The sequence below is a fragment of the Emys orbicularis genome, chromosome 17 (genome assembly GCF_028017835.1).
Source record: "Emys orbicularis isolate rEmyOrb1 chromosome 17, rEmyOrb1.hap1, whole genome shotgun sequence".
NCBI lineage: Eukaryota > Metazoa > Chordata > Testudines > Emydidae > Emys > Emys orbicularis.
In genome coordinates this window covers 3,506,679-3,531,851 of record NC_088699.1, presented here as the reverse complement: position 1 = coordinate 3,531,851, position 25,173 = coordinate 3,506,679, and the positions used below count along the sequence as shown (strand labels likewise).

The 25,173-nt window shown below is 65.9% G+C and overlaps 1 protein-coding gene across 2 annotated transcripts in view; it reads right to left on the bottom strand.

Moving 5' to 3' along the window:
- Window positions 1-25,173, bottom strand: part of ABR (ABR activator of RhoGEF and GTPase) — a 95,062-nt gene that overhangs the window by 43,610 nt on the left and 26,279 nt on the right. The window contains exon 3 of one of the 2 annotated variants that reach the window (XM_065418078.1): window positions 7,340-7,524. In XM_065418078.1, coding sequence (XP_065274150.1) covers window positions 7,340-7,524 — 185 coding nt within the window. Of the gene's footprint in view, window positions 1-7,339; window positions 7,525-25,173 lie in introns of those variants that run through there. The other variant, XM_065418079.1, reaches the window with a different exon arrangement.

The following is a 25,173-nucleotide window of genomic DNA, read 5'->3' as shown; positions in this document are numbered from 1 at the left end:
CTGCTGGTGAGGGGGAAGCTCCGTTTGCTGATAGCCAGATACTCCTCCCCCCCCACGCAGCACCCTCTGCTCCCTCCGGCCGGGGTGACCCAGCTCCCGGGGGGGGGGGGGGGGAAGGGGGAGAAATTATCAGTCCCCAATGGATGGGCCTGGATCACTGCCAGGCACCTCTTCCAGGCCTGTCTCCCAGCTGGGCAAGCCCCATTGCACCTGCCTGGCCCAGCGCCCCCAGCCCCTCCCTGCCCCAGACAAGCCCTGGGCCTTTAAGGCAAGAGCCGGCTGAGGCCAGAGCCGTTTCTTGTGGGTTTTTAGCCACTGATTAGTCACAGGCTTTCCTGCTTCTCCGGGGCAGCCCCAGCCCCGCTCGGCTGCCTGCCAGCCCCGCTGCCCATGCCAGGGCTGAGCAGGCAAGTGCCAGCCTCGACTCTGGGCTCCAGCACCGGCACAGGCCCTGCCCCACGAAGCCTGTATGGGAAGCCTGGCCAGGGCACTACCTCCAACAGACCGCCCAGGGAGGCAGGGCCTGGAGCACTGGGCCCTGCCATCCCCTCGGGGGCACAGGAAGGACAGAGGAGAAGTGGCATGGCGAGCGGTGGCTGCCCCCGCTCCGTAGGGAGGTCCAGGGCCTGCGAGCCCCCGGCCCTGGGACCAACAGCTCTGGCCCTGCTTTACCGAGGGCAGCAGCCAGCACTGGGGACATTCCCCAGGCCACAGTGCATCCATGGCAGAGTCAGGGGCTCAGAGCAGGAGCTGGCTCAGTGCCCTTCCGGAGCAGGCAGCAAGAGGAGACACTACCACCCGGATACGTAGAGACCCCCAGCTCCTCAGCCAGCGCCCAGCCCCAGCCCCACGTCCACAGAGGCCAAGGCTGCAGGCCCTTTGCCCCGTCCAACGCACCCCGCCAAGGGGAGGGGCTGCCGGGTCCACTGGCACCAGGGCTTGGCTGGGCTAGTACCGCACGGCAGCCCTGTAGCCAGGGATGGGATCTGCCCCCCTCCCCCAGTCATCAGAGCCCTAATCGCTGTCCTCCGAGGGAGGCCAGGACGAGCATGGGTGTCACTGTGCCAGGCTCCCTGCCCTGCCCCCCATCCTCGGCCCCAGGCACCCCCAGGCTCCCTGCCCTCCACTCTCGGCACCAGACACCCCCAGGCTCCCTGCCCTGCCCCCCAGCCTTGGCCCCAGGCACCCCCAGGCTCCCTGCCCTCAGCACCAGACACCCCCAGGCACCCTGCCCCCCAGCCTCAGCACCAGACACCCCCAGGCTCCCTGCCCTGCCCCCCAGCCTCAGCACCAGACACACCTCACTGCTCTGCCCGGCTTGTGCGCTGAAAGCTCCTGCACTGGGAGGTGCTCCTCCTCCCCGCCATGGCAGGGACGGCAGGAGACAGAGGGGCAGGCGCCACGGCCCTATTAGAGGAGGATACTTCACTGCCTCTGCCCCCAACCTACACCCCAGTGACTGGGGCAGCTCCCCAGGCTAGGGCTCAATGCTACGGAGCCGAGCGCCCACCACAGAGGTGCCACGAGCCCCCGGCGCCACCCACAGGCGCAGATGACACACAGCTGGCACTGAGGAGGACTCCAGACACACGCCCCCCCCAGCCCAGCCCAGTGCCCCCCTCCTCCTCAGGCGGATGTGTGCCCACCTTCTCGGAGGCCAGGAAGGGAGACCCCAGGCCTGGGCTGGTGGGGGTGCCTGGCTCTGAATCCTCTTCATCCTCCAGGATTTTGTCCAGATACCCTATGGCCTCCTCTTCCTCCTCCATGGCCCGCAGAGCAGCAGGAGACCAGAGGGCACGGCCCGCAGCTCCAGGTGGGCCTACTCCAGCGGGCCAGCCTGGCCCGATTCAGCGCTGTGAGCTGGCCGCAGCCTGCTGCTGAAAGGAGCCATTACGGGAGTCCTGCCTGCGCCAGCCAGGGCGCCTTGGCCCCAGGCTTCCCGGAGAGGAGAGGAAACCACGGTCCAGGCAGCCCTGAGCCTGCACGAGGCTGCGGAAACACCAGGGCTGTCAGCACAGGGGCGAGGGGCCAGGCTGCTCCGACCTGCTTAACCCCTTCCCGGCCCCTGCCGTCTGCACTCCTCCAGCCAGCCCCGCTGCTCCGCCCTGCCTCGGCTAGTAATGCACAGGAAATGAACGTCTTGCCTCGGGAGGGGGGGGGGCCACTCCCTGGCGTGTGGCCAGCGCCGCGCGCAGGACCAGGGCTGGCTGCTCTCTAGAGCGGGAATTTGCAAGGCAGGGCGAGCGTTTGGGGAACCAGCTTCTCCACTGTGAGCTGCCACAGTCGCAAAGGGACAAGGGAAGCGGCGTCCAGGCGGGGAAGTCAGGCTCCAAGCGCTCTGCTCAGCCCTGGAGCTCTGGTCTCACAGTTCCCCAGGGCCCGGCCTCAAGCCACACACAGCACAGGCTAAGGGGTGATGGACAGTCGCACCCCAGCATCAGCCGCTGCCTGGAGAGGGCCCCCACCCCGGAGCCCACAGAACTGTCCCACCAGCCCTGCCCAGAGGCTCTCTCCTCCACCCTGCCCGCTCCTGGGCACAGCGGCGGCAGAGCTCCCTGGCCCCACTGCACGGCACCGGTCGCGTGGCTCTGCACTGAACCGCAAGAGCAGCAGCTGCCTCCCGGCACAAGGGAGTCTGGGAGGGACGTTTCGGTGCCTAGCAGTGGGGATCATACAGGATGGGACAGGGACGGGAGAGGGCGAGACAGGGTCACTCAGACCTCCCCCTACAGGGGATCAGGCCTCGTGTGCAGCCTGGAGGCAAGCGCTGGGCAGGATGGGATTGAGTAGCCGGGTAAATCTAGAGCAGAGCTCTGGCCCAGAATGTGCCTGGCCAGCCCTCCCAGCCAGGGAGGGAGCCTTGCAACCCAGCCCCGGTACCCCTCCATTCCTTCCAGCAGGGCGTTGACTCTGAACCCTAATGATGTGATCAGTGCAGAACTGCTCAGCCCCCAGCCAAACTGAGGCAGCCCCGCCCCCCTGCTGGATGTGTGGCAGATCCTGGGATGGGGAGCGCAGAGTTCAGCCGCTGAGGCCTCTGCCCCTGCCCAACAGGAGGAAGGAGGAGAGACAGCTGCCTCCTGGGTACCAAATCTGCCTCTTGTGCCTTCCTGAGCGCCCACAATGCCATCCAGCCCCCGCCCAGCTCCCCAAACCTCCAGGGCCCCAGTGCAGCGGCTGCTCAGGGCTGAACCCGGCAGCACGAGGATCACACAGGCAGGGGGCAGTGAATGTAACACCAGTGCCAGGGACTCTGGATTGACCAGACTGGGGAGGGGGCAGCCTCCCGCATGGCCTGGGCGCACCGGGCCTCAGCTGGCCACCAGGAACAGACTAGGCAGAGGAGGGTGGGGCTTTTCAGGCTCCCAGGGCCCTGCAAGCTGGCTGTGGGCTAAGGACGTGGGGAGGGAGCTTCACTGCCTCCATCCGCCCCCGAACTCCAGGAAAAGGGGAAGCTGAGGTTGACACACTTTGCATGTGCAGCCCTATTGTCTTCCTCCACCGCTCCCTGCGGCCGCGACACCAGTACTGAGCTGGGGGCGGGGACTGACCAGGGCACACTGGGGGTTTCCAGAGCCCATGCCTGGCCCGTGCCCTTGACGTGGGTCAGGACCAGGACTGGGCTGGGCTTCAGCCCTAAGGAGTGGAGGTGCCCCAGGACAGGCCCCTGTGCACAGACTTCAGAGAGGGCCAGGGGTGGGGGGAGCCAGTGGGAGATGGTCGGGGGGGGGGCAGTTCTCACCCAGAACCACAGCCCCCTCCTTTCCCTGCGCAGCAGCCCAGCACACGGAGCCCATGCCTCACGTGCCCAGTGAGAGGAGGCTGCCCGGGGTATACGGGGCGGGAGGAGAGAAGCCATGGCCCAGCAGCAATGCCTGCCTGCTCCCCATGCACGGGAAACAGCAACGCGCTCAGGACAGGGCTCAGGGCCCGTTCGCAGCTCCTCGAGCCCAGCAGGAGAACAGGCTCTCCCTCCCTTCCCAGCAGGGCCGAGCTACCCCCCCACCCCAGCTATAGGGGACTGACACCACCCCAGCTCCTCCCAGCCCCTAGCACAGCCCCCTCCATCAGCGCCAGCCACAAATCACCCAGCCCCACTGGAAACCCCTTTCAACCCCAAATTGCCCCCCGCATCCAGAGCGACGCCAGCCCAGGGGCTCCCACCCGGCTGCGGGTCCTCTCGACTGAGCCCCGTGGACAGGGGCCCTCGGGTCCCCCTTCTGCAGCTGCCGTCGCTCTGAGCCGAGCCCGTGTGGGAAGAGGAGAAGCCGAGCGCGAGTCAGCTGCCTGCCACTGGCAGATCCCAGCCGGCCCGGCCAGCACGCAGGCCCTGATTCGGACGCTGGGGAGGCAGCTGCAAAGGGTTAAAGCCACCAGCCGCAGCATCCAAAGGGCACCCGGCTTAGCCTGGAACTGCCCGGCCACAGATAATGGGATTGAAGGCAGAGCCAGCGCTGGAGCCTGAATGTCTCCAAATCCCATTAGTGCCGGAACGGCTGCGAAGGGAGCGCACGGCAGAGACTACAGCCCCAGCTGGGCTCTCCCACTCAGCAGCCGGAGAGGGGCACACCTCTGGATGCCCCCCGGGGTAGGAGGGGCCAGCAGCGTAGCTGCCAGGAGAGCAGGGCACCCGTGGGAGCAGATCTCCAGCACCTGTGCATCCTACAGGCTGGGGCTCTGCGGGCACCCATGGCACCGTATGCAGCATGCCCCTGCCCAGCCACGGGATCAGGGCTAGAGCACGCGTCCCTTGTGCAGTAGCCATGCCACGCAGGCAGCAGCTCTGCCCAGGGGCTGTGCTGGGCACCATTCCCTTGGGTGTAACCGGGCCCGAGCTCCCAGGGCAGGCCGTCCAGTGTGGGGGCAGGGCGTCCCTGGGCTAGGGAACAACCTGAGGCTTTGTCCTGAGACACCCAGGCTCAGCAGCTAGACAGCTGCACCCAACCAGGCCCAGCCCAGCACAAGGCAGCTCCCGTGCCCAGCCACGCCCAGGCCCCACAGCTCCCACACAGCTCCCCACCCCTCCAGAACAGCCAGCTCCTGATGCTGTCGGGCAGCGCCCGCAGATCAAAGAGACAGCCCCCGCCCCACGCGTGTCCAACTGCCTGCTTCCCACATTCGCTGGCTGCGGCAGTGCCGCCTGGAGCTGCCCACCCCGGCCCCCGGGGCTATCCCTCCAGGACCTCCCCACAGGGCCAGGGCCCCTTTGCCGAGCGCTGGCTTTAGTCCATAAGCCGTGTGGGGAAGGAAGAGCACCATGCCCATCTACGGACAGTAACGCGGGGCAATGCCGGGGTCCTGCCGAGGGGCAGCCCCAGATCCAGGCCCAGAGTAACACCATTCCTCCCACGTTGGGGAAGTGGAGACATCCATGCTTCGGACACGTCATTAAATCCAGCCACAGGGCCCTGCTCGCTGATGCCACCTGGTGGGGAAACAGCACCAGCCAAACGACTCGGGCCGAGCTCTGAAATCCAAAGCTGGCATCGAGACCCCAGGCAGGCATGGGCTGGGTTGGATTCGATCCAGCTCATTCCTGATGCCCCTTGGCACACGCCACCATCTGCCTTTCCAAACTGCCCATCTGCAGAAGGGGGTCTGGGGGCATCACCAACCCAGGGGCTCCCCCATCTTTCTAGGTCCTCCCCCCAGCCTGGCATCTCACCCCCACCAGGCAGGGGGCTGGGAGGAAGTCATGCTTTCGCATTCACTCCTGTTCCTTCTGGGATTAGACTTTAACCCTTTCAATGAGACAGAACCCGGCCTTTCCTGGCACTGTCTTGCCCTGAACAAGGAGTCCCAGAGCTGGTACACAGGCCTCTCTGGCCACATGCACCTCACGGCACGGCCACGAGAAACTGTTGTTCCTCAGCCTAGCATGGCCTGAGGAACAAGTCCCATGCTCCAGGGCACAAGGGGCCCCACTGCTGCAGGGTCAGGAAGGCTCTCTCACCCCCTCCATGCACTCAGCATCGGACCAGGGCTTCATCTCATGCTAGAGCGTCAGGCATTTGCCTTCCAACCCACTGCCAAGAAGGTGCTGGGTTGGTGCGTGTCAGTGCTAAGGAAGCCAGGAAATCAGGCTGCATGGCTTGTTTGCCAAGAGCCATCAGAGCCCCCAGAAATGTTTGGGAAGATACATGTCACGCCCCCTGAGTCTCCCAGACGCTGGCGCTGCCCAGAGCGTGGCAAGAGCGCCCCCCCAGCCACCCCTCCCCGTTTCTCGGGGTTTCCCATACACAGAGAGCCCTGGTCGGAGTGTCTCTTTAAAAAGGTTTTTTTTTCTCCCAAAGACGCTTGCTTGAAAATTACCAGAAGCCTTCAACTGGCCCAATCCCACCCTCTGTCACTAGATGGCGCATGCAGCCCATGAGAGAGGACGGACATGCCCTGTCAGGGAGCTGCAGCACAGAGCTGGGAAGAGGCACAGGGGTCCTGCCTGAGCAGCTCCAGCCACAGCAGCAGAAGCCCCCCACCCCTGCCCCACTGGCTCCCACGCCAGGCCCTGACACTGCACTTCAGGGGTCAGGAAAGGGGGGCACGTGGCCACTACCCTGCACCCCTGCCCTGTACCCCCACCATGCTCAGCCAACAGGCATAACTGCCCCCCCCCCCAACAGCTGTGCCCGTGAGTCCCTATCCAGTGAGGCAAGATGGGGGGCAGAGAGGGGTTCCCACTCCACTTCACCCCCTGCTGGCCCCAGGAGATGTCCCATAGCTCTGCAGAGAATCCCAGAGCGCCTCTAAAGAGCACTGAAATGCAGCCGGTTCTGGGGTGGAGAGCAGAAGCTGGATGCCCTGTACCATGCGGGGGGGAGGGGGAGAAGGAGGCCAGAGACCCCTGCACTCCTCTCCTCTTAGGGGCGGGGTCCATGCAGAGCAGCCAGACTCCGCTCTGCACAGTCAGCAACAGGGAGGGCTGCGAGGCTGTTGACAGCCCTAGGAGCTCTGCAGCAGCTCCTCCCTCTGGGGATGGCCCTCTCGGCAAGCCATCCTCGCCCTTCACCACAGCAAAGCACCAAGGAAGGGACGGGCCGTGGCACTAGCCAACTGAAGCTGGATACTCGCCCTGCCCTGAGCCACCAGGCCCCAGCCTGTGCTGCTCACCCCCGAACCGCTAGCAAAGGAGCAGCCAGGCAGCTCAGCCCCCCTCCTCAAGCCAGGAGAGGAGGACAGGGACAGTGGGCTGAGCTGGGGGCCAAGAGGGGAATACGAGGGAAGGGGGAGCCAGGGGACTGGACCATCCCAGCTCCAGCGACACCAGGTCCCACAGGACACAGAAGCAGCGAAACACCTGTGCTGGGCAGAGTTCGAGCAGCACCGTCGCAAGGCCACCTACCCCAGTGCCCAGGCCGTCGGTGGGCGTGGGCGAGACGCCATCCCCGCTCTCCTGGCTGCGGGTGCTGAGCTGCGGCGACATGGTGGGCGACTCGTCAATGTAGGGCATGGTCTCCGAGCCCTCCGGCGGCACTTTGGGCTCCTCATTCCCCTCGGCGTCGTAGTCCTCCGCCCCGTAGTTGAAGTCTGCCAGGAGGACAAGGAGAGGCCGGTGAGTGTCTGCCACCAGCGCACCCAGTGAGGCATAGCGCACCGGGCGCTGCCTGCCCCTCGCTGCCATGGCACTGCCCAGCAGGAGACCCCAGGTGAGAGAAGGGGCTGGCCAGAAGCATGACATCCAGGGGCTAAGCCATCAGACATGTGTCTGCCCCCAGGGTGCTCCTCCCCACTGGGGAGAGCTGGGAGCTCAGAGCTCTCCCTGCCTGCTGCACCATCTTGCTTTTAATAGGGGCTGGGGGGCGGGGCTCCCAATAGGTGAGGTCACTTCCCTAGCTCCTCCCTCTTGTTTTGACTCCAGCAGCCAATGGGTGTGTGGCACCAGGACAAGGTGGGAGCTGAGACAGAGACTGATGTTTAATAGGAAAAACCCTTTTCCACCAGCCCCCCCCAATCTCCTGCTGCCACCCTCCCTGCAGCTGGGCAGGGACCTTCTCCCAGCTCCGCCGGGTCCCAGGGCAGGGGTGTGGGCACTTGGCCTGGGGGCACTCCTGGCTCTGAGCCCCCCACTGCACTGGAGCCAGCAGCATTGGCACCGGCTGCAGAGCCCAGCAAGCAGCCCGGCAGCAGCTTTCCTGCCAGAGGGCGGCAGGGCCCGGGCGTTGCAGGGCTTGATTTTAGGGCTGCTCCGGTCAGGCACTTGGCAGAGACTGTGCCCGGGGGAAGGGGTCGGCCAGGGCTGGAGGGGCTCCCTCAGTGCCCCTGCTCCAAGGGTCAGCAGCTCCCTGGCACCTCTGCATGTATCTGACAACCACCAACCAGCCCCCTCCACCGCAGAGTCAGCCACCCCACGTGTCACATACACACATACACGGGCAGCATCACCTCCCCGCACGTTCCCCCCTCCCCTAGCCGGCTCTTTAACCCATGAGGCGTGGTGGCCCCCTCCCCAGCGCAGCGAGCCACGGTGGCCCCCGCCATCCCCTCCTGGCCAGGCTCTGCCCAGCCAAGCCCACAGGCACCCCCAACACACATGATTAACAGCTGAGCACTGCCCTGGAGGTGCAGGGCCCCGGCTCTGCCACCCACCCTGCTGCAGGCCGCAGCCCTCCCTGTGCCGGCAGTGGAAGGGGCAGCAGCAGGGGGCTAGGGAGCCAGCGATCCATGCGAGGGGAGGGCTCCGCTGCAGCCTGCCCCCTCCCCATGCAGAGGCACCAAGCAAATCTGTCCCCTCATTCCTATACCCAGTGGCAGCAATGAAGGTGGGCCTGGGTGCCAGGACTCCTGGGCTCTGCCGCCGACCCACTGGGGGGTTTGTGTAAGTCGCTACCCCGCCTTTCTGGGCCTCAGTTTCCCCTCTAGGTCATTGTCCCCCCGGACCTCAGGGGCAGCTCTCCCCGCCCCCTGACTCTCCGTCCTGGGCCTCTCTCAGGCAGCCGGCAAGGGAGCACTAGGCCCACTACCTGCCTGTCCCAGCCGCCCCCTCCCTCCATCACTGCCAGGCTACAGCCAGAGGCACGGGGCCAGGCTGGGAGCAATGAGCTGCCTCTGCTGCAGGTGAGGGCAGGGAGGCCCAGGGGTTGGAGCCGCACTCGGCTCCATCCTCCACTGGCCGCAGAGCTGGAGAGGGGGGCGGCACTGGCCTGTTACCATGGAAATAGCAATAGCAATGGGCTCAGCAGAGGGAAGAGGCGAATGTTGGGGTCCTGGTCCCTGTGGGCACCCTTCCTGACCCCACAATTCTATGGAGATATACCTATCTCACAGAGCTGGAAGGGACCTTGAAAGGTCATCGAGGCCAGTCCCCTGCCTTCACAGCAGGACCAAGTACCGTCCCTGACAGATTTTTGTCCCTGATCCCTAAATGGCCCCCTCAAGGATTGAGCTCACAACCCTGGGTTTAGCAGGCCAATGCTCAAACCCCTGAGCTATCCCTCCCCTCAAGCACCCTGAAGCTTAAGGCTGTGTGACCACCCCCCAGCCCCTACACTGAGTGTGCCCGGCCCAGAGCCCCCGTGCGAAGCCGGGCAGAGCCCCCCCCCACACACACACAGCCCCCTGCACTGCGTGTGCCTGGCCCAGAGCCTTCATGCAAAGTCGGGCAGGGCCCCCCCCACACACACACAGCCCCCTGCACTGCGTGTGCCTGGCCCAGAGCCCCCGTGCGAAGCTGGGAGGGGCAGAGAGCCCCCACACACACACACAGCCCCCTGCACTGCAAGTGCCTGTCCCAGAGCCCTCGTGCGAAGCTGGGCAGGGCCCCCACACACACACAGCCCCCTGCACTGCGTGTGCCCGGCCCAGAGCCCCCGTGCGAAGCCGGGCAGGGGCAGAGAGCCCCCCCACACACACACACAGCCCCCTGCACTGTGTGTGCCTGGCCCAGAGCCCTCGTGCGAAGCCGGGCAGGGCCTCCTCCCCCCCACACACACACACAGCCCCCTGCACTGCGTGTGCCTGGCCCAGAGCCCTCGTGCAAAGCCAGGCAGGGCCTCCCCCACACACACACACAGCCCCCTGCACTGCGTGTGCCTGGCCTAGAGCCCTCGTGCAAAGCTGGCTCCCTCAAGCCTCACAGCACGACGCTCAGCTGCAGTTAATATTTCATTGCAGTTTAATATTTCAAGCTGATAAATCTTTAAACCCAAGAGGATTTTAAAGCCCTCCCGAGTCCGACCCTGTGAGCATGAGCCAGGGAAGGAAGAGGGCCAGGGGAATCATGTCCCCTATGCCAAGGGACAGGAGGCCAGCGCTGGAGCCATTCAGAACGGGCCTGGGCAGAGTGGTGGGGGCAGTCCAGCAGGACGGGTCTGTGTAGGACACGGGGCACAGCACAGAGCGAACCCGTAACTGACCCCATCACAGCTCAGCAAGAAACCCAGCGCGGTCACAGCCCAGCAGCCCAGCCCGCATCGCTCAGACGCACAAGGGTCCCCGCTGGGCTCGTCCTGCTGGGTCTGGCTCCTGTGGCCCTGGGAAGGTGCGTGTGTCCGTGCACGCGTATACACACACTCGCACGTGTGCACATGCAGGCACAGCACGGCTGCCCGGGTTCCCACCTCATTAGCACGCTCCAGCTGGGAGCCCTCCCCTCTCCTCGGAGCAGCAGGCCAGGCGCCGGACCCGGCTGGTGGCAGCACCGCGGCAGGCTGTCAAGGGAGCAGCCGGGACATCCAGCCGAGCGCACGCTCCTGAGTCACCCTCATTAGCACGGGGTTCCCTCCATCGCACCCACGCACGCGCTGTCTCCCAGACTGCCGGACACGGCGCGAGAAGCTGGGAGATCCCCCTGGCTGCGTAGGGAGGGGTACTTAACGCTGCACTGCGCACCTCCCTCCCCACCTCTGCATGCACACGCATCGTACGCGCACAGCACGGAGCCCCAGGGAATGTCCCACTCCATTCGGGGGCTCTCCCTGCTACTGGCACTGTGCAGGGGGTGCTGGTTATATACAAAATGCTCTAGCACATTACATTAGCACATCCCTACTTGTGGGGGCAAGCGGGGGGCTGCTCTCACACTGGGGGTGTTTGTTTGAGTCACTTCTGCTTCCTTGTTTAAGGAGTTTGGGTGAATTTTAGAGCAACAGCCCAGAGCAGGGGGGTGGGGGCACTGCTCTACCTCCTCCCTTCTAAGCCTGGGCTTCCCCTCCCACAGCTCTGCTGGTGCCTCCCAAACCCAACCCGCAGCCCCTGCTAGCCCAGCTCTGGGCTCCCCCCTCCCACAGCTCCGCCGGTGCCTCCCAAACCCAACCCGCAGCCCCTGCTAGCCCAGCCCTGGGCTCCCCCCTCCCACAGCTCTGCCGGTGCCTCCCAAACCCAACCCGCAGCCCCTGCTAGCCCAGCCCTGGGCTCCCCCCTCCCACAGCTCTACCGGTGTCTCCCAAACCCAAACCCAGCCACCTGCTAAGCCCAGCCCTGGGGTCCCCCACCGCCAGCTCTGCCAGTGCCTCTCAACCCGGGACCTTTCCACCCTACCCTGAGTCCTTTCCTGCCCCTCTCTGGCTCCCCCTGCTCCCCTCAGGCCCATGTGGAGTACGGCAGAGGCAGGCGGGCCGAGACCATCTCTGCCAGCCAGTCCCAGGGCAGCTGGGCACGGATCAGCCTGCAGATCTCACGGCCTCTAGCTCATTCACACCTCCACCAGCTGCTGCTGGCAGCTTCTCCTAGAGCCGGGGGGTGCCAGCCCCCAGCGCCAGCCCTGCTCCAAGCGGGCCAGGATGGAGAGCGCCCATGTCCCCAGCTCCCGCCTCCGCTCCAGCAAGAACAGCCACAGCTCCGCAGCGCCTGCATTGCCCGCGGCGTGAGGCCCGTGCCATCTCCATGGCAACAGGCTCCTGCACTATCCTGCCGGCTGCCAGCTCAGCCTCCCACGGCCGCGAGGATGGGGGAAGGGGCGTCACGCTCTCCCCTGCTCCATCCCACCGGGCCTGGCAGGGCGGGGGCCACGCGAGGGGGGGGCCACGGAGCCAGCATCACTCCACCCCACAGCCCAGCTCAGTGCGACCCTAACTTTCAGCCAGCACAACAGGGCTCCCCAAGGCTGCTCGGCCCGCAGACACAGGAGCGGGAGCCGGTGCTGGGCTCGGCGACCCCCAGGAGAGCCGCTCCCTCCCAGCCAGCCTGGGGGCTGCAGTGTCACGACCCCAGCCAGCCCTATAGCAGGGACCGCTGAGCCACGGGGCCGAGCCGCCAGCAGAGAACGCCGGCAGGAGTGTCAGTGCCCAGGCTACCGGGCTGCAGCCCGAGCCCAGGGCAAGAGTCAATGGCACCCCCGTCTCTCAGCCCTGCCCATGCCCCAGGCCCTCCGGCACAGGGCTCTGTCCGCGGCTTCTTCCCTCTAAAAGCACCCTGGAGCCACTGGCCAGGAAAGAAACCGACCCCAGGATTAGCAGCCACTCACTGCCCGTGGTTGTGCCCCCGGGGCACCGGCCACACCCCAGCCACAGCAGTTAACATTTCCCCAGCCCCACCAACAGGGCAGAGAAGCCCCTGGGCACTGGGCGCAGTATCTGGGCTCTCCCAGAGCGCTCCCCCGAGGACGAGCCCCATGCAGCGAGGTCTGCCACGTTCCTGGCTCCCATACGGCCACGCCAGCTGCCCTCGTTACCCCGCCAGGAATGCACATTAAACCCAACAGCTAAGACACTACGCCCACTACCAGGCACACATCAAGTGCTACTGCCAGGGAGGGGCAGCCGGGGCGGGGCTCCCACCCTGCCAGCAAAGCACAATCCCCCCATGTGACACAACAGGGAGTAGGGTATCAGAGGGGTAGCCGTGTTAGTCTGAATCTGTAAAAAGCAACAAAGGGTCCTGTGGCACCTTTAAGACTAACAGAAGTATTGGGAGCATAAGCTTTCGTGGGTAAGAACTTGCATCTGAAGAAGTGAGGTTCTTACCCACGAAAGCTTATGCTCCCAATACTTCTGTTAGTCTTAAAGGTGCCACAGGACCCTCTGTTGCTTTTAACAGGGAGTAGGGCGGATTTAACCTGGGAATGTTGCAGGGGAGTTACATTGGGGATGGGGGACTTCCCTTGAAGGAAGATACCTGAGCTGTAACCTGAGCCAGGAGGGGGGTTGGGAGAAGTGACACCTTCTGCCCGGGAGACTAGACAAAGGAGAGGAGGAGCTGGGGGGCGGGGGGAGAGAGCTGCTGGAGGAGTTTTTAGTTTCAATTTGGTGCTGGGTGGTGGAACGCAGGGAACCCCAAGGCTGCGGTCTAAGCTCCCTGCCCCCAGGAGGACTTGACTGAGGGGTCCTGGTTGTACCTACAAGCTCTGTTTCAGACTGCCTTCCTACTGTTCAATAAACCTTCTGTTTTACTGGCTGGCTGAGAGTCACGGTGAATCGCAGGAAGAGGGGTGCAGGGCCCTGACTCCCCCACACTCCGTGACACCCCATGACAGCCCAGTCCCGTCTCCCCCACCTATAGGGAGGGATTCCTGATGCCCCTCAGCGGGTACTCGGCGAAGGGGTGATGGGTCGTGGAAGCAGGGCTCCCAAAGGCGGAACCATACCCCCTCAGGCTCCACCGCCAGAGTGTGCAGTGCACGGATGGAGGAGAGGGCCGGGCACTTTATATACCCAGAGCCCAGGGTATCAGAGCAGGCTAGGAGAGGGGCACCCAGCCTCAAGCTTCAGGGTGCCAGGATCATTGTGGGGTCAGGAAGGGTGCCCACAGGGACCAAGATGTGGGGTGGAGCAAGGGTCAGTGCAGGGCACACACAGGAGCAAGGCCAGCAAAGGAGCCATTTGCTGTGACAGCGGGTGCTGGCTGGGGTGGGAACATGCCTCCAACCGGGGTGGCAACATGCCTCCAACCGGGGTGGCAGGGACTCACCCCCACTCATAGTGCCCGCCCGCCCCCTCCTCCAGCCAGCGGGTTAGGAGCTGCCCTGAGGGGCCAGGCCCAGCCTCTCCTCCCAGCGCAGAAAGCTCCCACTACAGCTGCCCCTGCTCCAAGGGGCTGGCGCTCACCCCGGGAAGGGCCCTGTCACAGCCCGTCGGCCTCACGCAGACTTGCCTGAGAGCAGCTCCCAGGGGCCAGGCCTGGGCTGGAGAGCCCCAAGCTCCTGGGGATCTGAGTCCTGGGCCCCCCAGCATTCACCGGCTGGCCAACCCCAACAGCCCAGCTTCCCTGCCCCCCAGTTCGGTGCCCTGCACACTAGGGTTCTGCGCCAGCTCGAGGTTGGGGAGAGGGGGTCCTTGCCCACCCCTGCAGCCGGCTGGCTCTTGGGGCCCAAAGAGGGTGCGCATGGGGCAGGGGGCGGCAGGCTCACATGCATCACCAGGCCAGGCGAGAGGCCCTGGAGAGCCAGGGCCCAGCGGGAAGAACTTGTGCCATCTCCGAGAGCGCCCCAAACACACACATTGCAAATCCCCAGCTCTAATCCCTGGGCCCACACTTTCCACCCCGCGCCCTTATCTGCTGCGCCCCAGGGCCGCTGCACCCCTGCCTGCAGCCCAGAGATAGGCCGCCCGCCCTGGGTTGTGTGGCCCCCGCTGAGAGCGCAGGGGAGTCGGGAGGGCTGCTCCCAGGGCATGCCGGGCTACGCAGCAGCACAGCCTGAGTCCAGCACTGCCATAGCATGGCGAGAGCAGCTTCAAAGCCAGCCGCATCACGGCCACATCACCCTCCCCACAGCCTGGCAATGGGAAGGGGGCGAGAGGGCTTGGGAACCCCTCCGCTGCATGTGTCAGAGGATGGGAAGTCACAGGAACAGCAAAGGTAGGTGCTGGGTGATCTCACTGACACTTCCCCTCAGCTCTGCCAGCACCTCAGCACCGACCCGCAGCCCCCTGGCACCCCAGCCCGGGCTCCCCACCCAACACTGACCCGCAGCCCCGTCAGCCCAGCCCAGGCTCCCCACCCAGCTCTGCCATCGCCCCATAGCACCAACTGCAGCCCCCTGTCACCCCAGCCCTAGGCTCTCGCCATCTCCCTCTGCTGATGCCCCTCAAACCCAAACTGCAGCCCCCCTTCCCCATTATTTGTGTCCTGGGCCTTTCCTCAGAGCTGCCTGCCTTCGGGCGGGGGGAGGGGACGCAGTCTCTGGGGAACACACACCTGCAACCGCAGCCCTCCCCTCCTCCTCCTCCACTAGTGATGGGTTAGGCGCAGTCCGGGGATTCCTGGCTCGCAGCCGGCCCAGCCCGGGCACCTCTCCATGCAGGGCCCCAATGCTCTTCCTCGCCCGCCCCCAGAGCCCTCGGATACAGCCTGGCTGACAGCTGGCTGTGGCTCCCGGAGCCCACTGCACAAACGCTCTGCCCATCCTTCCACTTCACTAAGCATCTCCATGGCTGTGGCCGCGTGTTCGCCTGCCTGGGGGAGCCTGGGGAGAGCAGGCGGCTAACAGGGTCAGCATGGCAAGGGCCAGGAACAGTCCTTGGGGTCATTTCCCTCCCTCCACGTGCAGCGTGGGGACTGGCTCCACGGAGAGTATCCCTGCAGCCTGGCCAGGGCGAAGGGAGACCCCGGGGAGACACAGGCGGGACGGGACGAGGAGCCCTTGTCTCTCCTGGTCCCCAGCCTGTGAGACGTGCTCGCTCTCCCCGGTGCGCTGCAGACTGGCCCTGCTGCCTCAGCCGTAGGCGGCCCAGGGCGGGAGGGAGCCGAATAAGGCAGGAGTGAGGCTGGCCTGAAATGCCTTGGCACAGGGACCTAGACCAGCAGGGGAACTTCAGATCTAGGCTCAGCTGCCTGGGCCCGGCTCTAGCCCTGGACAAATCCGCACTGGGGATGAGGGGACAGGGCCCCCTTTGCCAGCCCCGGCAGAGCCCTGGAGAGGGCGGGCCCTGAGTAAAGACACCTGTGCTTTCCCCCGCGGCGGGAAGTGACCCGCCTGGGATGGGGACTAACTGTGGGAACGTCACTGAGGCATATTTCTTCCCTCCTCTCCCCCTGTGGATTAGCCGCTCGGGGCTCAGTGGTGCCTGTTAACCTGACCCTGCCTGCAACGGAAGCTGCTCATTAACCTTCCCCTTCCTTCCGCCTTCGCCGCTGCTTCCTCCACCCACGCCAGCTCTCTTCCCCACTCACAGGCACCAGGGGCAGGCGCTGGCAAAGCCCTGGCATGGGCTGTACAGTCGGGGCGCCCAAAGCAAGCCTGGCAGTGTGGGACAGCGCTCCCCAGCACACCGAGGCCAAAGGATCCCGCAGGAGGACGGGGCTGGGGAAATGGGATCCGGGCAGCGCCGCAAAGCCCGGGTCATTCCAGAGCCCCCAGCAGCGCTGACAACGGCTCCTCTTCGCCGGCCCTCGCGCTGTGCTGGGGGGAGTTTCTGGCTGGTTCACGTCACTGAGGGAAAGCGACAGTGGCAACTGGTTGCACCATAAGGTCAACACTTGTCCATTGCCAAGCAAGCCGGAGCGTCCGTGCCACCAGCACGAGGTCGCTCCCGTTGGATCCACCCCACACCCACCGAATGCAGGGACAGGCCAGGCGGTCAGTCCTACATGGGGCCTGCATCCCTGCATGGCCTCTGGGATACGGCAGCAAAGCAAAGGCACCCTGAGTGCCAGCGAGAACGCTGTGCTGGGAGATCTCGCCAGCTGGCTGCCCTGGGGAGGGGCGAGACATCGCTCAGGTCTAGCACCGCGGCAGGGCTGCGGCCCCTCCCTTTGCAGCCTGGTCCTGCCTGGTCCCCAGTCTGAAACACAAGGGGCCCTTGGCTGCTCAGGCTTGCTGGGCAGAGCAGCCAGTCAGCAGCTTCCCTCCCCGCTCCAGGGTGCTCCCAGGCGCTCTCCCTGCCTCTGCGGCTTGGGAGGTGGCGGGTCGGGCAGATGGGCCCTGAGAGCCAGGCGGTGATGTTCTCTAGTGCAAAGGCGGAGAGGGAGGAGAAAGGCCCCACTGCGGAATCTGGGGCAATGGGGGCGCACGAGAACTCTCGTGTAGCCCTTTATTGTGGCTAGGACCCACCAATCTGAAGCTGTTTCCTGGATCTGTGTCCTGGGAAATCTCTGTGGGCCCAGTGTCCACTCCCAAGTGAAGGGGCGTCTGGGAGAGCAGAACCCGGAACCTGCCTGGGAGCGTACAGGCCCACGGGCAGCCCCACGGGGCTCAGCGACGGTGGGGCCAGGCCTTTTGTGCTTGACTAAAGGGAGCCACTTCTTTGGCTCCCCTGCATCATCCAAGGCCTGGGCCAGGCGACCGCGCAGAGGTGACCTCCCCAAAGGAGAGACCCACCCGACGAAACTTAGATCCCATCACCTGACCACCCCCTCAGCTGGAGGAAGCAGCAAGTTCCCATCACGCCTGCCACCGCCTGGGCCAGACCCGCAGCAGAGTCTCCAGCAGAACCACCCAGGTTGGGAGGAAGGAAGTAGTGTCCAGCTGCTCGGCTAGGCAGGTGGCCCGGCACGCTCACACCCTCGCCCCACCGGAGAGACACAGAGACAATCGGGGCCTATTGCTGCTTTCTGTGCCCCGGGCCCAGATGGAAACTAACTGCTAATGGGGCGCGAGGTCGCCCGGACCTCGTGTCTGGGCAGGGCCGGCGGGGTTCTGCTGTGCCCGAGGGAGGCTGCAGAACCCAGCCGAGGCCCGAGGGGGAGAACTCACCACAACGCTGCTGCAGGAGTCCCCGGTCCTGGCTTCCTTCCACAGGGCCCTTCATACAGTTACCAGCTCTGGCGCATTCCCGCCCATGCCCCCTGGTGCCGGGATGCCCCCCCGCCAGCACCTACCCCGCCATTCTCCGACCCCGCCCGCACCTACCCCGCCATTCTCCGCCCCCACCTACTCCAGCATTCGTCCGTCCACCCACCTGCACCTACCCCACCATTCGCCCCCCTGCCCGCACCTACCCCACCATTCGCCCTCCCACACACACCTGCCCTACCATTCGCCCACCTGCCCCGCCATTCGCCCCCCCGCCCGCACCTGCCCCGCCATTCTCCCCGCCGTCCGCACCTCCCACCCCCTCCACATGCAAACCATTGAAACTCCACAGAAAACAAGAAACCCCCCCACTTCGTCACATCCGCCATTCGCCCCCCCCGTCCGCACCTGCCCCGCCATTCTCCGCCCCCACCCGCACCTACTCCAGCATTTGCCCGCCCACCCACCTGCACCTGCCCCGCCATTCGCCCCCCGCCCACACCTACCCCACCATTCGCCCACCTGCCCTGCCATTTGCCCCCCGCACGCACCTGCCTGTACCTGCCCTGCCATTCACCCCCCCGCCCACACCTACCCCACCATTCGCCCCCCCCCGCCCGCACCTGCCTGTACCCGCCCTGCCATTCGCCCCCAGGCCTGCACCTGTCCCGCCATTCCCCCCAGTCCCACATCCTGCCTGCACCTGCCCCGCCATTTACCCCCATGCACCCCCTGCCCTGATATTCACCCGTGCACCCTGCACTCCCTGCCCTGCCATTCGCTCCCATGCAGCCCATGTCTGCTCCCCCATTCGCTCCTATACGCCCTGCCTGCACCCTGCCATTCGCCCCCAGGCCCGCACCCTGCTCCGCCATTCGCCCCCAGGCCCGCACCCTGTTCCGCCATTCGCCCCAGGCCCGCACCCTGCTCTGCCATTCGCCCCCAGGCCCGCACCCTGTTCCGCCATTCGCCCCCAGGCCTGCACCTGCCCCGCCATTCGCCCCCAGGCCCGCACCCTGCTCCGCCATTCGCTCCTGGAGGCCCTGCCTGCACCCTATGCCCGTGCCCTGCTCATCTGAATTTCAGCCTCAGTAGCTCAGGTGCGCTTTGATTTGCCTGGTGTCACGGCGGAGAGCACCCGGGGCTGGGGTCTGCCAGGCAGGATGCCTGCTAGGAGGGTGGTGAAGCACTGGAATGCTTTACCTAGGGAGGTGGTGGAATCTCCTTCCTTGGAGGTTTTTAAGGCCCGGCTTGACAAAGCCCTGGCTGGGATGATTTAGTTGGGAATTGGTCCTGCTTTGAGCAGGGGGTTAGACTAGATGACCTCCTGAGGTCCCTTCCAACCCTGCTATTCTATGATTCTATGATGCAGTATGAATTATAGAGCCAGGCAATGCCACTCAAAGCACCCAACCCACCTCCTCCAGAGCCCCTGGCCAGGCAGCCCACCTCGGGAGCGTCCTCTCTCCGTCCTTCACATCACCACCTCGCTGTCCCCCACAAGGCTACTGGTCCTTCCCGCCCGGCACCGGGCCTCCTAGGTGCTGCACTCCGAGCTCCACGGCTCCGGCGCAAACACCTGCAGACCGGCAGAGAGATGCTGCCGTAGGCCCCCAGCAGAACTGCGGAGAGGCCTGTGGCTCCGCCCCTCATGCTTCAGGGCCGCAGGCTGGCTGCCTACAGGGGCCAGGAAGAACTCACAGCTCCGGGTCTGCAGGACTGGCCAGGTACAGTAGCAGGGGCTGCACAGCGCTCGCCCCATCTGCATAGCGCCTCAAAGCACTGCTCAGGCCTCAGCCCTGCCTGAAGTGGGGAGAAACCACGGCACCCACCCCAGGCCGCACAGCGAGTCAGCCACAGAGGCAGGACTAGAACCCAGAAGTCCGGAGCTCTAAGCACACGGCCTTGGGGGGGGGAGGGGGGAGAGCTCACCCGCTCGCTCCACCACTGCCAGGGCATGTTCTGGCTCCCCCAGCCTGAGGTGCTTGCTGCACGCAACCCCGGGGCTGCGAAATCCAGCCAGAGCCAGGCCTCCCCACTGACCCAGTCACTCACCCTCCCAGCGCGAGGGCCAGGGACCCGGGGGATCCCCCTCCCCGAGCCCTCCTGGGGCCGCAAGGAGCTTGGCCCCATTCCCGAGGCAGCCCCCATCTCCCTGGGGCCGTGGTGGCTACCCAGAGCCATGCTGCAGAGCGCGAGAGTCACACGAGCTCCCCAGGCAACCCCTCCGCACGAAAGGTCCCCAGCGACCCGGGTCCTGGAGCTTTTTCCCACTCCCCGCATCGCAGGGACCTTCCCGCCACGGCCACAAGGGGGCACTGGAAAGCAGCCCAAGCCCAGGGACCAGCCTGCTTCCCCGAGTCCGTAACCGGTGGCACAGGGGCTGGCAGGGAGGCCCCACGTTGGGAGCCACAGCTACCCAGTGACCCCCTGTGACGAAGTGGGGGATTTGCTTGTTTTCTGGGGGTTTCCAATGGTTTGCATGCGGAGGGGGTGGGACTCAGTTTCCCTGGGTGTTACTGGTTTAACGAGGGGAGGGGAGAGGGAGTTTGTTGTTACAGAGGACCGGGGCACCCCGCACGGACCACACGGGGCCAAGATTGGGCACGATCTGTGAGTCCGTGACACCCCCTGACACCAGCAGGGCAAGCCAGAGACTGACCTGCTCCCGCTGGAAGGGGGCATCAGGCCTGGGGGCAGTGCAGGGGTAGGCCCCTCGGGGCGCTCAGGTCACCCAGCTAGCAACGCAGGAAGCTCAGCGTGGTCGGCTCCGGTGTTTCTACCCGGCGGTGCAGCCCCACTCGCTGCAGGAGCAACACCCGAGCCCACCGCTGCCCCCAGGGGTCTCAGCCAGGCCCCCGCAGAGCACAGCCCGTTCTGAGGCAGGGAACTGGGCACAGCTGAATGTGGTTCCCCAGGTGGATCAGCCTGTGCCCCCCCCCCAGTGCCACGCAGGTGAAGGCAAGTGAGGGCATCTCCCACGGGAGAGCGCACGCCACGGACAGCCCCCCTCTTGTGGGCCCCCCTAGAGGGAGCATCTCCACTGCAGAGCTGCATCGGTCACTTGGGGCGATCATAGGGGAGGGTGCCCCAGTCCTCCCTGCTGCGCCAGCGCTAAGCCTGTCCATTTACATAACCTGCCTGAGATGGAGCTGCAGGGGGTCGTGCCACCCCAGAGCACTGGCACTGTCTAAATGCCCAGGGATGGGGGGGAGCGTTTCCCGGAGCAGCCTGCAGTGACAGAGAGCAGGAGAGGAGCGCGCATCCACGGGGAGGGGGCTGTGCTGAACAGCTCAGGCCCCCAGCTAACGATGGGCACAAGCAGCAGGGACAGCCGCTCTGATGCCGCCTTCGCTTGGATCCTGCCACCCCCGGCCCCGCGGTGCAGCGTTACACAACAGGTAGAGATGGAGTGGGGAGCCGGGCCGGGCATGCTGCAGCCTGGCTGGAGAGGTGCTCAGCCGGCCAGGGCCCCCACCTGGCACCGTGCCCCCAGGTGAGCAGGCTCCCTGTCCCCTGAGCGATCCTACCCCAGCGCTCTTCCCAGCCCTCGCCGAGTCCCGCAGCCAGGAGACCCCGGCGGCTCCGGCTCACCCCAGCCTGGCACCCCCCAGTTCCCCCGAGCGCGCACGTACTGCTGTAGAGGGTGTCGATCCAGGAGAGGCGCGCCAGGCCCCGGTGGCTGAGCGGCTCCATGCTCGGGGAGGCTCGGCTGGCTGTCAGATCCTCGGCCACCGACACATCTCCCAACAAAGGCGGCGAGGGGAGGGAGGGAGGGGAGCGGGGAGGGGGCCAAGGGGAGCGGGGCTGGGGCGGGCTGGCAGGCACCCGGGCAGCAGCGGGTCACGGCGGCCGGTGAGGGGAGCCCGAGCCAGCCCCTAGCCTGCAGCATGGGGCTCCCTGCCGGGAGGAGAGACTCCGCTCCGGGAAGGAGCTGCCAGTGCCTGCCAATGGCAGCCTGCACCTCCCCCCGCCTCCGCTGGGAGATGGGGCGGGGAGCGGAGCCAGCCCCGCATGCAGGGAAGCTGGGGAGGGGGCAGTGAGCCCCTCTCTCCGTGCTCCGGCACCCTGGCCAGAGTCGCCCCCAGGCGCCGCGCTGCAGGGCAATGGGCTCAGCTAGGCTGCTGCCCTGCACCCCAGAGGTGGCTGCATTTCAGCATCGCTGCGCCTGCCCCGGCACAGGTGACAGCTGGGGGCGAAGGGGTGGTACCCTATGCGTGGGGCAGCGCTGGGCTCGGCAGGCTACCGTCAGTGCCCTGAGTTTGGGGGGGGGGTTCCCTGCTGCTTCGGAGCCCCCGGCATCATGCTGCCAGTGCACAGAGGGGGAGGAGGGAAGAGGCTGCGGAGACGCTGCCAGATGGGCAGGTGGCTGCAGGTGGCAGTTAGCTAGGTCTGCCGCATCCGTCGAGGCCACTGACCCCCTCCCCCAGCCACGCCGTCAGTGTTTTTAGGGGGTGGGAGACGGGTAAGGGGGGCCCTGTGGATGGCCCAACCTGGGCATCCTGCACTGTGCCTGCTCTGCAGACTGAGAACCCACCCCGGCACCTCTGCCCTGCCCTGCAGGGACCCCTCGAGGCAGCCCAGGCATGGCTTCTGTCCACCAGCCAGGGGGGCCAGCAGTGCCAGCTGGCAGGGTGATGCCCGTCCACTGGAAACCAGGCTGAGAACCAGCCAACTCATTTCACACCGACCAGCGAGCAGCCGGGACGTAGCCACTTCCCAGCACCAGCGGGCCCTGCCACACTGGGGGGAAAGGCTCCGCGTCCTGGCCCCCGTGGCAAGGACAGCGGGCCCCAAGGAACAATCCGGAGGGAACATGGGGCACGTGGGGAGAGCGGAGCCGAGGGGCACGATAGGCCCTGGGACATCAACCATCTTCGTAGTCACGGGAGCCAACAGCAGCCGCGGCAGCGAAGAGATGCACACAGCGGGGGAGGGCGCGCACGGATCCATTTCTTTCCTCTCCTCCCCTTCCTGGGGCACGTCAGTGCCAGGCCCCCTCCTGACTGCAGCTGGGCACAGCCAGAAGGTGTACGGTGTGTAACCAGCACCCCCAGCCCTGCCACTCGCCAGGACAGGGAAGTGGCCCAGCCAGCCCTGGATGTGGCATAGACGCTGCTGCCTCCGGGCCCTGCGCCGCCCTTACCGAGGGGCGCTGGCATTTCCTGCACCCTGCGCTCACTGACGAGCCCGTCTGCAGCTGCTGAGGTCCAAACATTTTAGTGCTTTGGACGTGATTTGTGTTAGAGGCAGCTTCTGAAACGAGACCTCCCTCCCCCTCCGAGCGCTGGGACCCGACCCCCTCAAGGCACGGTTCTGCCCGCTGGGCTGTGCGCCAGCCAGGAGGGCCCTGCCTCGGCAGGGAGTTGGGGCGGGTCCAGGTACTTGACGGGCGCCCTCCACCTGGAGCCTGGCACAGCTCCGGCATCTGCTCCAGAAAGAAGCCTGGGGTCACGGGAGTGGCAGCACAGAACAGCCAGACTGCCCCCCTGGAAGCCACGAGCCAGGGGCACGCTCTGGATGGGAGCCCTGCAGAGGCCGCTGGGCATGCTCGCCCGTGGCCCAGAGCTTCCCCGGCTGGCTCAGCTGGCGCCACCTTCCCAGCACGGGAGGGGAGCACCCTGGCCAGCTTCCCCTCACGCCATGCACCCACTGCGCAAACTGCGGCCCAAGCCGGACGGCCCCGGGCAGGTCACCTACACTAGGAGAATGGGGACAGGACGCCTGGGTTCCATTCCCAGCTCTGCCACCGACTCGCTGGGTGACCGTGGGCAAGTCACTGCCTGGCTCCGTGCCTCAGTTTCCCTCTGTACAACAGGGATGATACGTTCCTGCCCCCCCATAAAGCACTGAGAGCTCCACAGACTGACAGCCCCAGAGGGGTGCTCCTACCCCAAGGGACACAGACCTCTCCCTCCCACCCCCCGCCCCGCCGGCAGCCCTAGGAGAAAGGCTTCTTCTTCAAAGCCTGTCAGCCCCGCCGAAGCCTCAAGAGCGAGACGGGAGCCCACGGACACCGGTGCCTGTCCCCATGTGCACCACGCCTTGCACCAGGGCAGAGGCACCAGAAGAGGAGCTGCCATCGGGGGGAGACTATATCCCCACGGGCCCGGGAGAGAGCAGCGCCTGACGCCTCACCACAGAGCCGGCTCCCCGGGGCCTGCCAGGGCCATGCCAGCTCCATGTCCAAGCACAGCTTCCGCCCTGCCAGATGTCACACTCCGGGCTCCGAGCAGCCAGCCCACCCGGGCCATCCCCCCAAGCCGGGACGCAGAGATTCCAGACCCACGGCTCTGCGCCCCAGCTGTGTCGGCCCCAGTTCTGCAGGAGAAGCCACCCTGAGCTCAGACAGGAAGGAGTTAAACGTCCAGCCCGCTCTGCTTTTAGCCCAAGGAAACGTGAACTGCCTGAGCCATCAACCCCAATATGTCAGCACGCCAGCCAAGCGTGCAACCCGGAGACTGCCCTGGTGCAGCTCGTGCCGGCGCGTCTGCCTGTCTGTCCCCGAGGCGCTGGACTGGCAGCGATCCCACACCCAGCCATCCCATGAGGAGAGCGCTCCCTCCGCGATCGCGGACGTGGCAGCCACAGCAAGGCCTCGGCTGGACCCGGTCATGCCCATGGCGAGAGCCAGGCACTGGGGCAGGGGGTTACACACTGGGGCCTGGCTTGGAGGGGGCAGGGAGCCACTCAGACTGAAGTGCCAGTGCACGGGAGGCACCCAGCGCCATGTAGAGTTACAGCCCCACGCCGGGGGCAGGCCTTCCCCGTGCCAATCCCAGGGCACAGCATGTCACCCCACACACAGCCCCAGCCATGGCTCTGTCCCTGCACAGCCGGCTCACGCTCGCCCCGCGGCGCTCAGGGACAGCAGCGTTGAGCATCAAACACAGCAAGAGGGTCTCTCGGCCACGGCTAATCCAAAGGCACAGGGCGTGGGCTGTGCACCCTCGACGGGCACCAGGAGTGGCACAGTCCTGGACAAGCCTGTGCCCCGGCCCACGCTGCCAGTCACCCGGCAGGACCAGAGGCAGCCAGCGTGGCTTTTCAGAGAGCTTTGGCAGTTCAGGGGCTGCAAGGCAGAGGGCCGTTCCCCACGCCCAGGCAATCTCCCTCGTGCACTGCTATTGCTTCCTGGCCAGCCTGCACCTGACTGGGCTGGCTTGGGAGGAGCTGGGGCCCGATTACCATCTGCCATTATTGCCCGGCATAGCCTGGGTCCTCGCAGCCCCAGAGCCGCTAGCCTCCCCGGCGCTCTCTGCGCAGTCCTGGGCGCATGGCCGGAGAGCAGGGCCCTGGCCAGCCCTCCCCGTGTGCCCTCACCTGGGCGTGTCTCCCCAAATCACCTCCCTGCCATCACAGGCCTCCCTCCTTTGGCTAATGCTGGCAGGCGGCTGGGCATGGGAGTGGGGCTGGTGGCTCGCTGCGATACACAGGAGGAACTAGGGGGAACTGGCAGGTGCCCCCTGCCCTTTAGCTCTATGCCCCTGGCATGTCCCGTCCCCCTGTCTGAGCACCTGCCCCCGGGGGTTACGCTCTAGCCAAGCACCCAGACATTGGGCTGGGCCGCA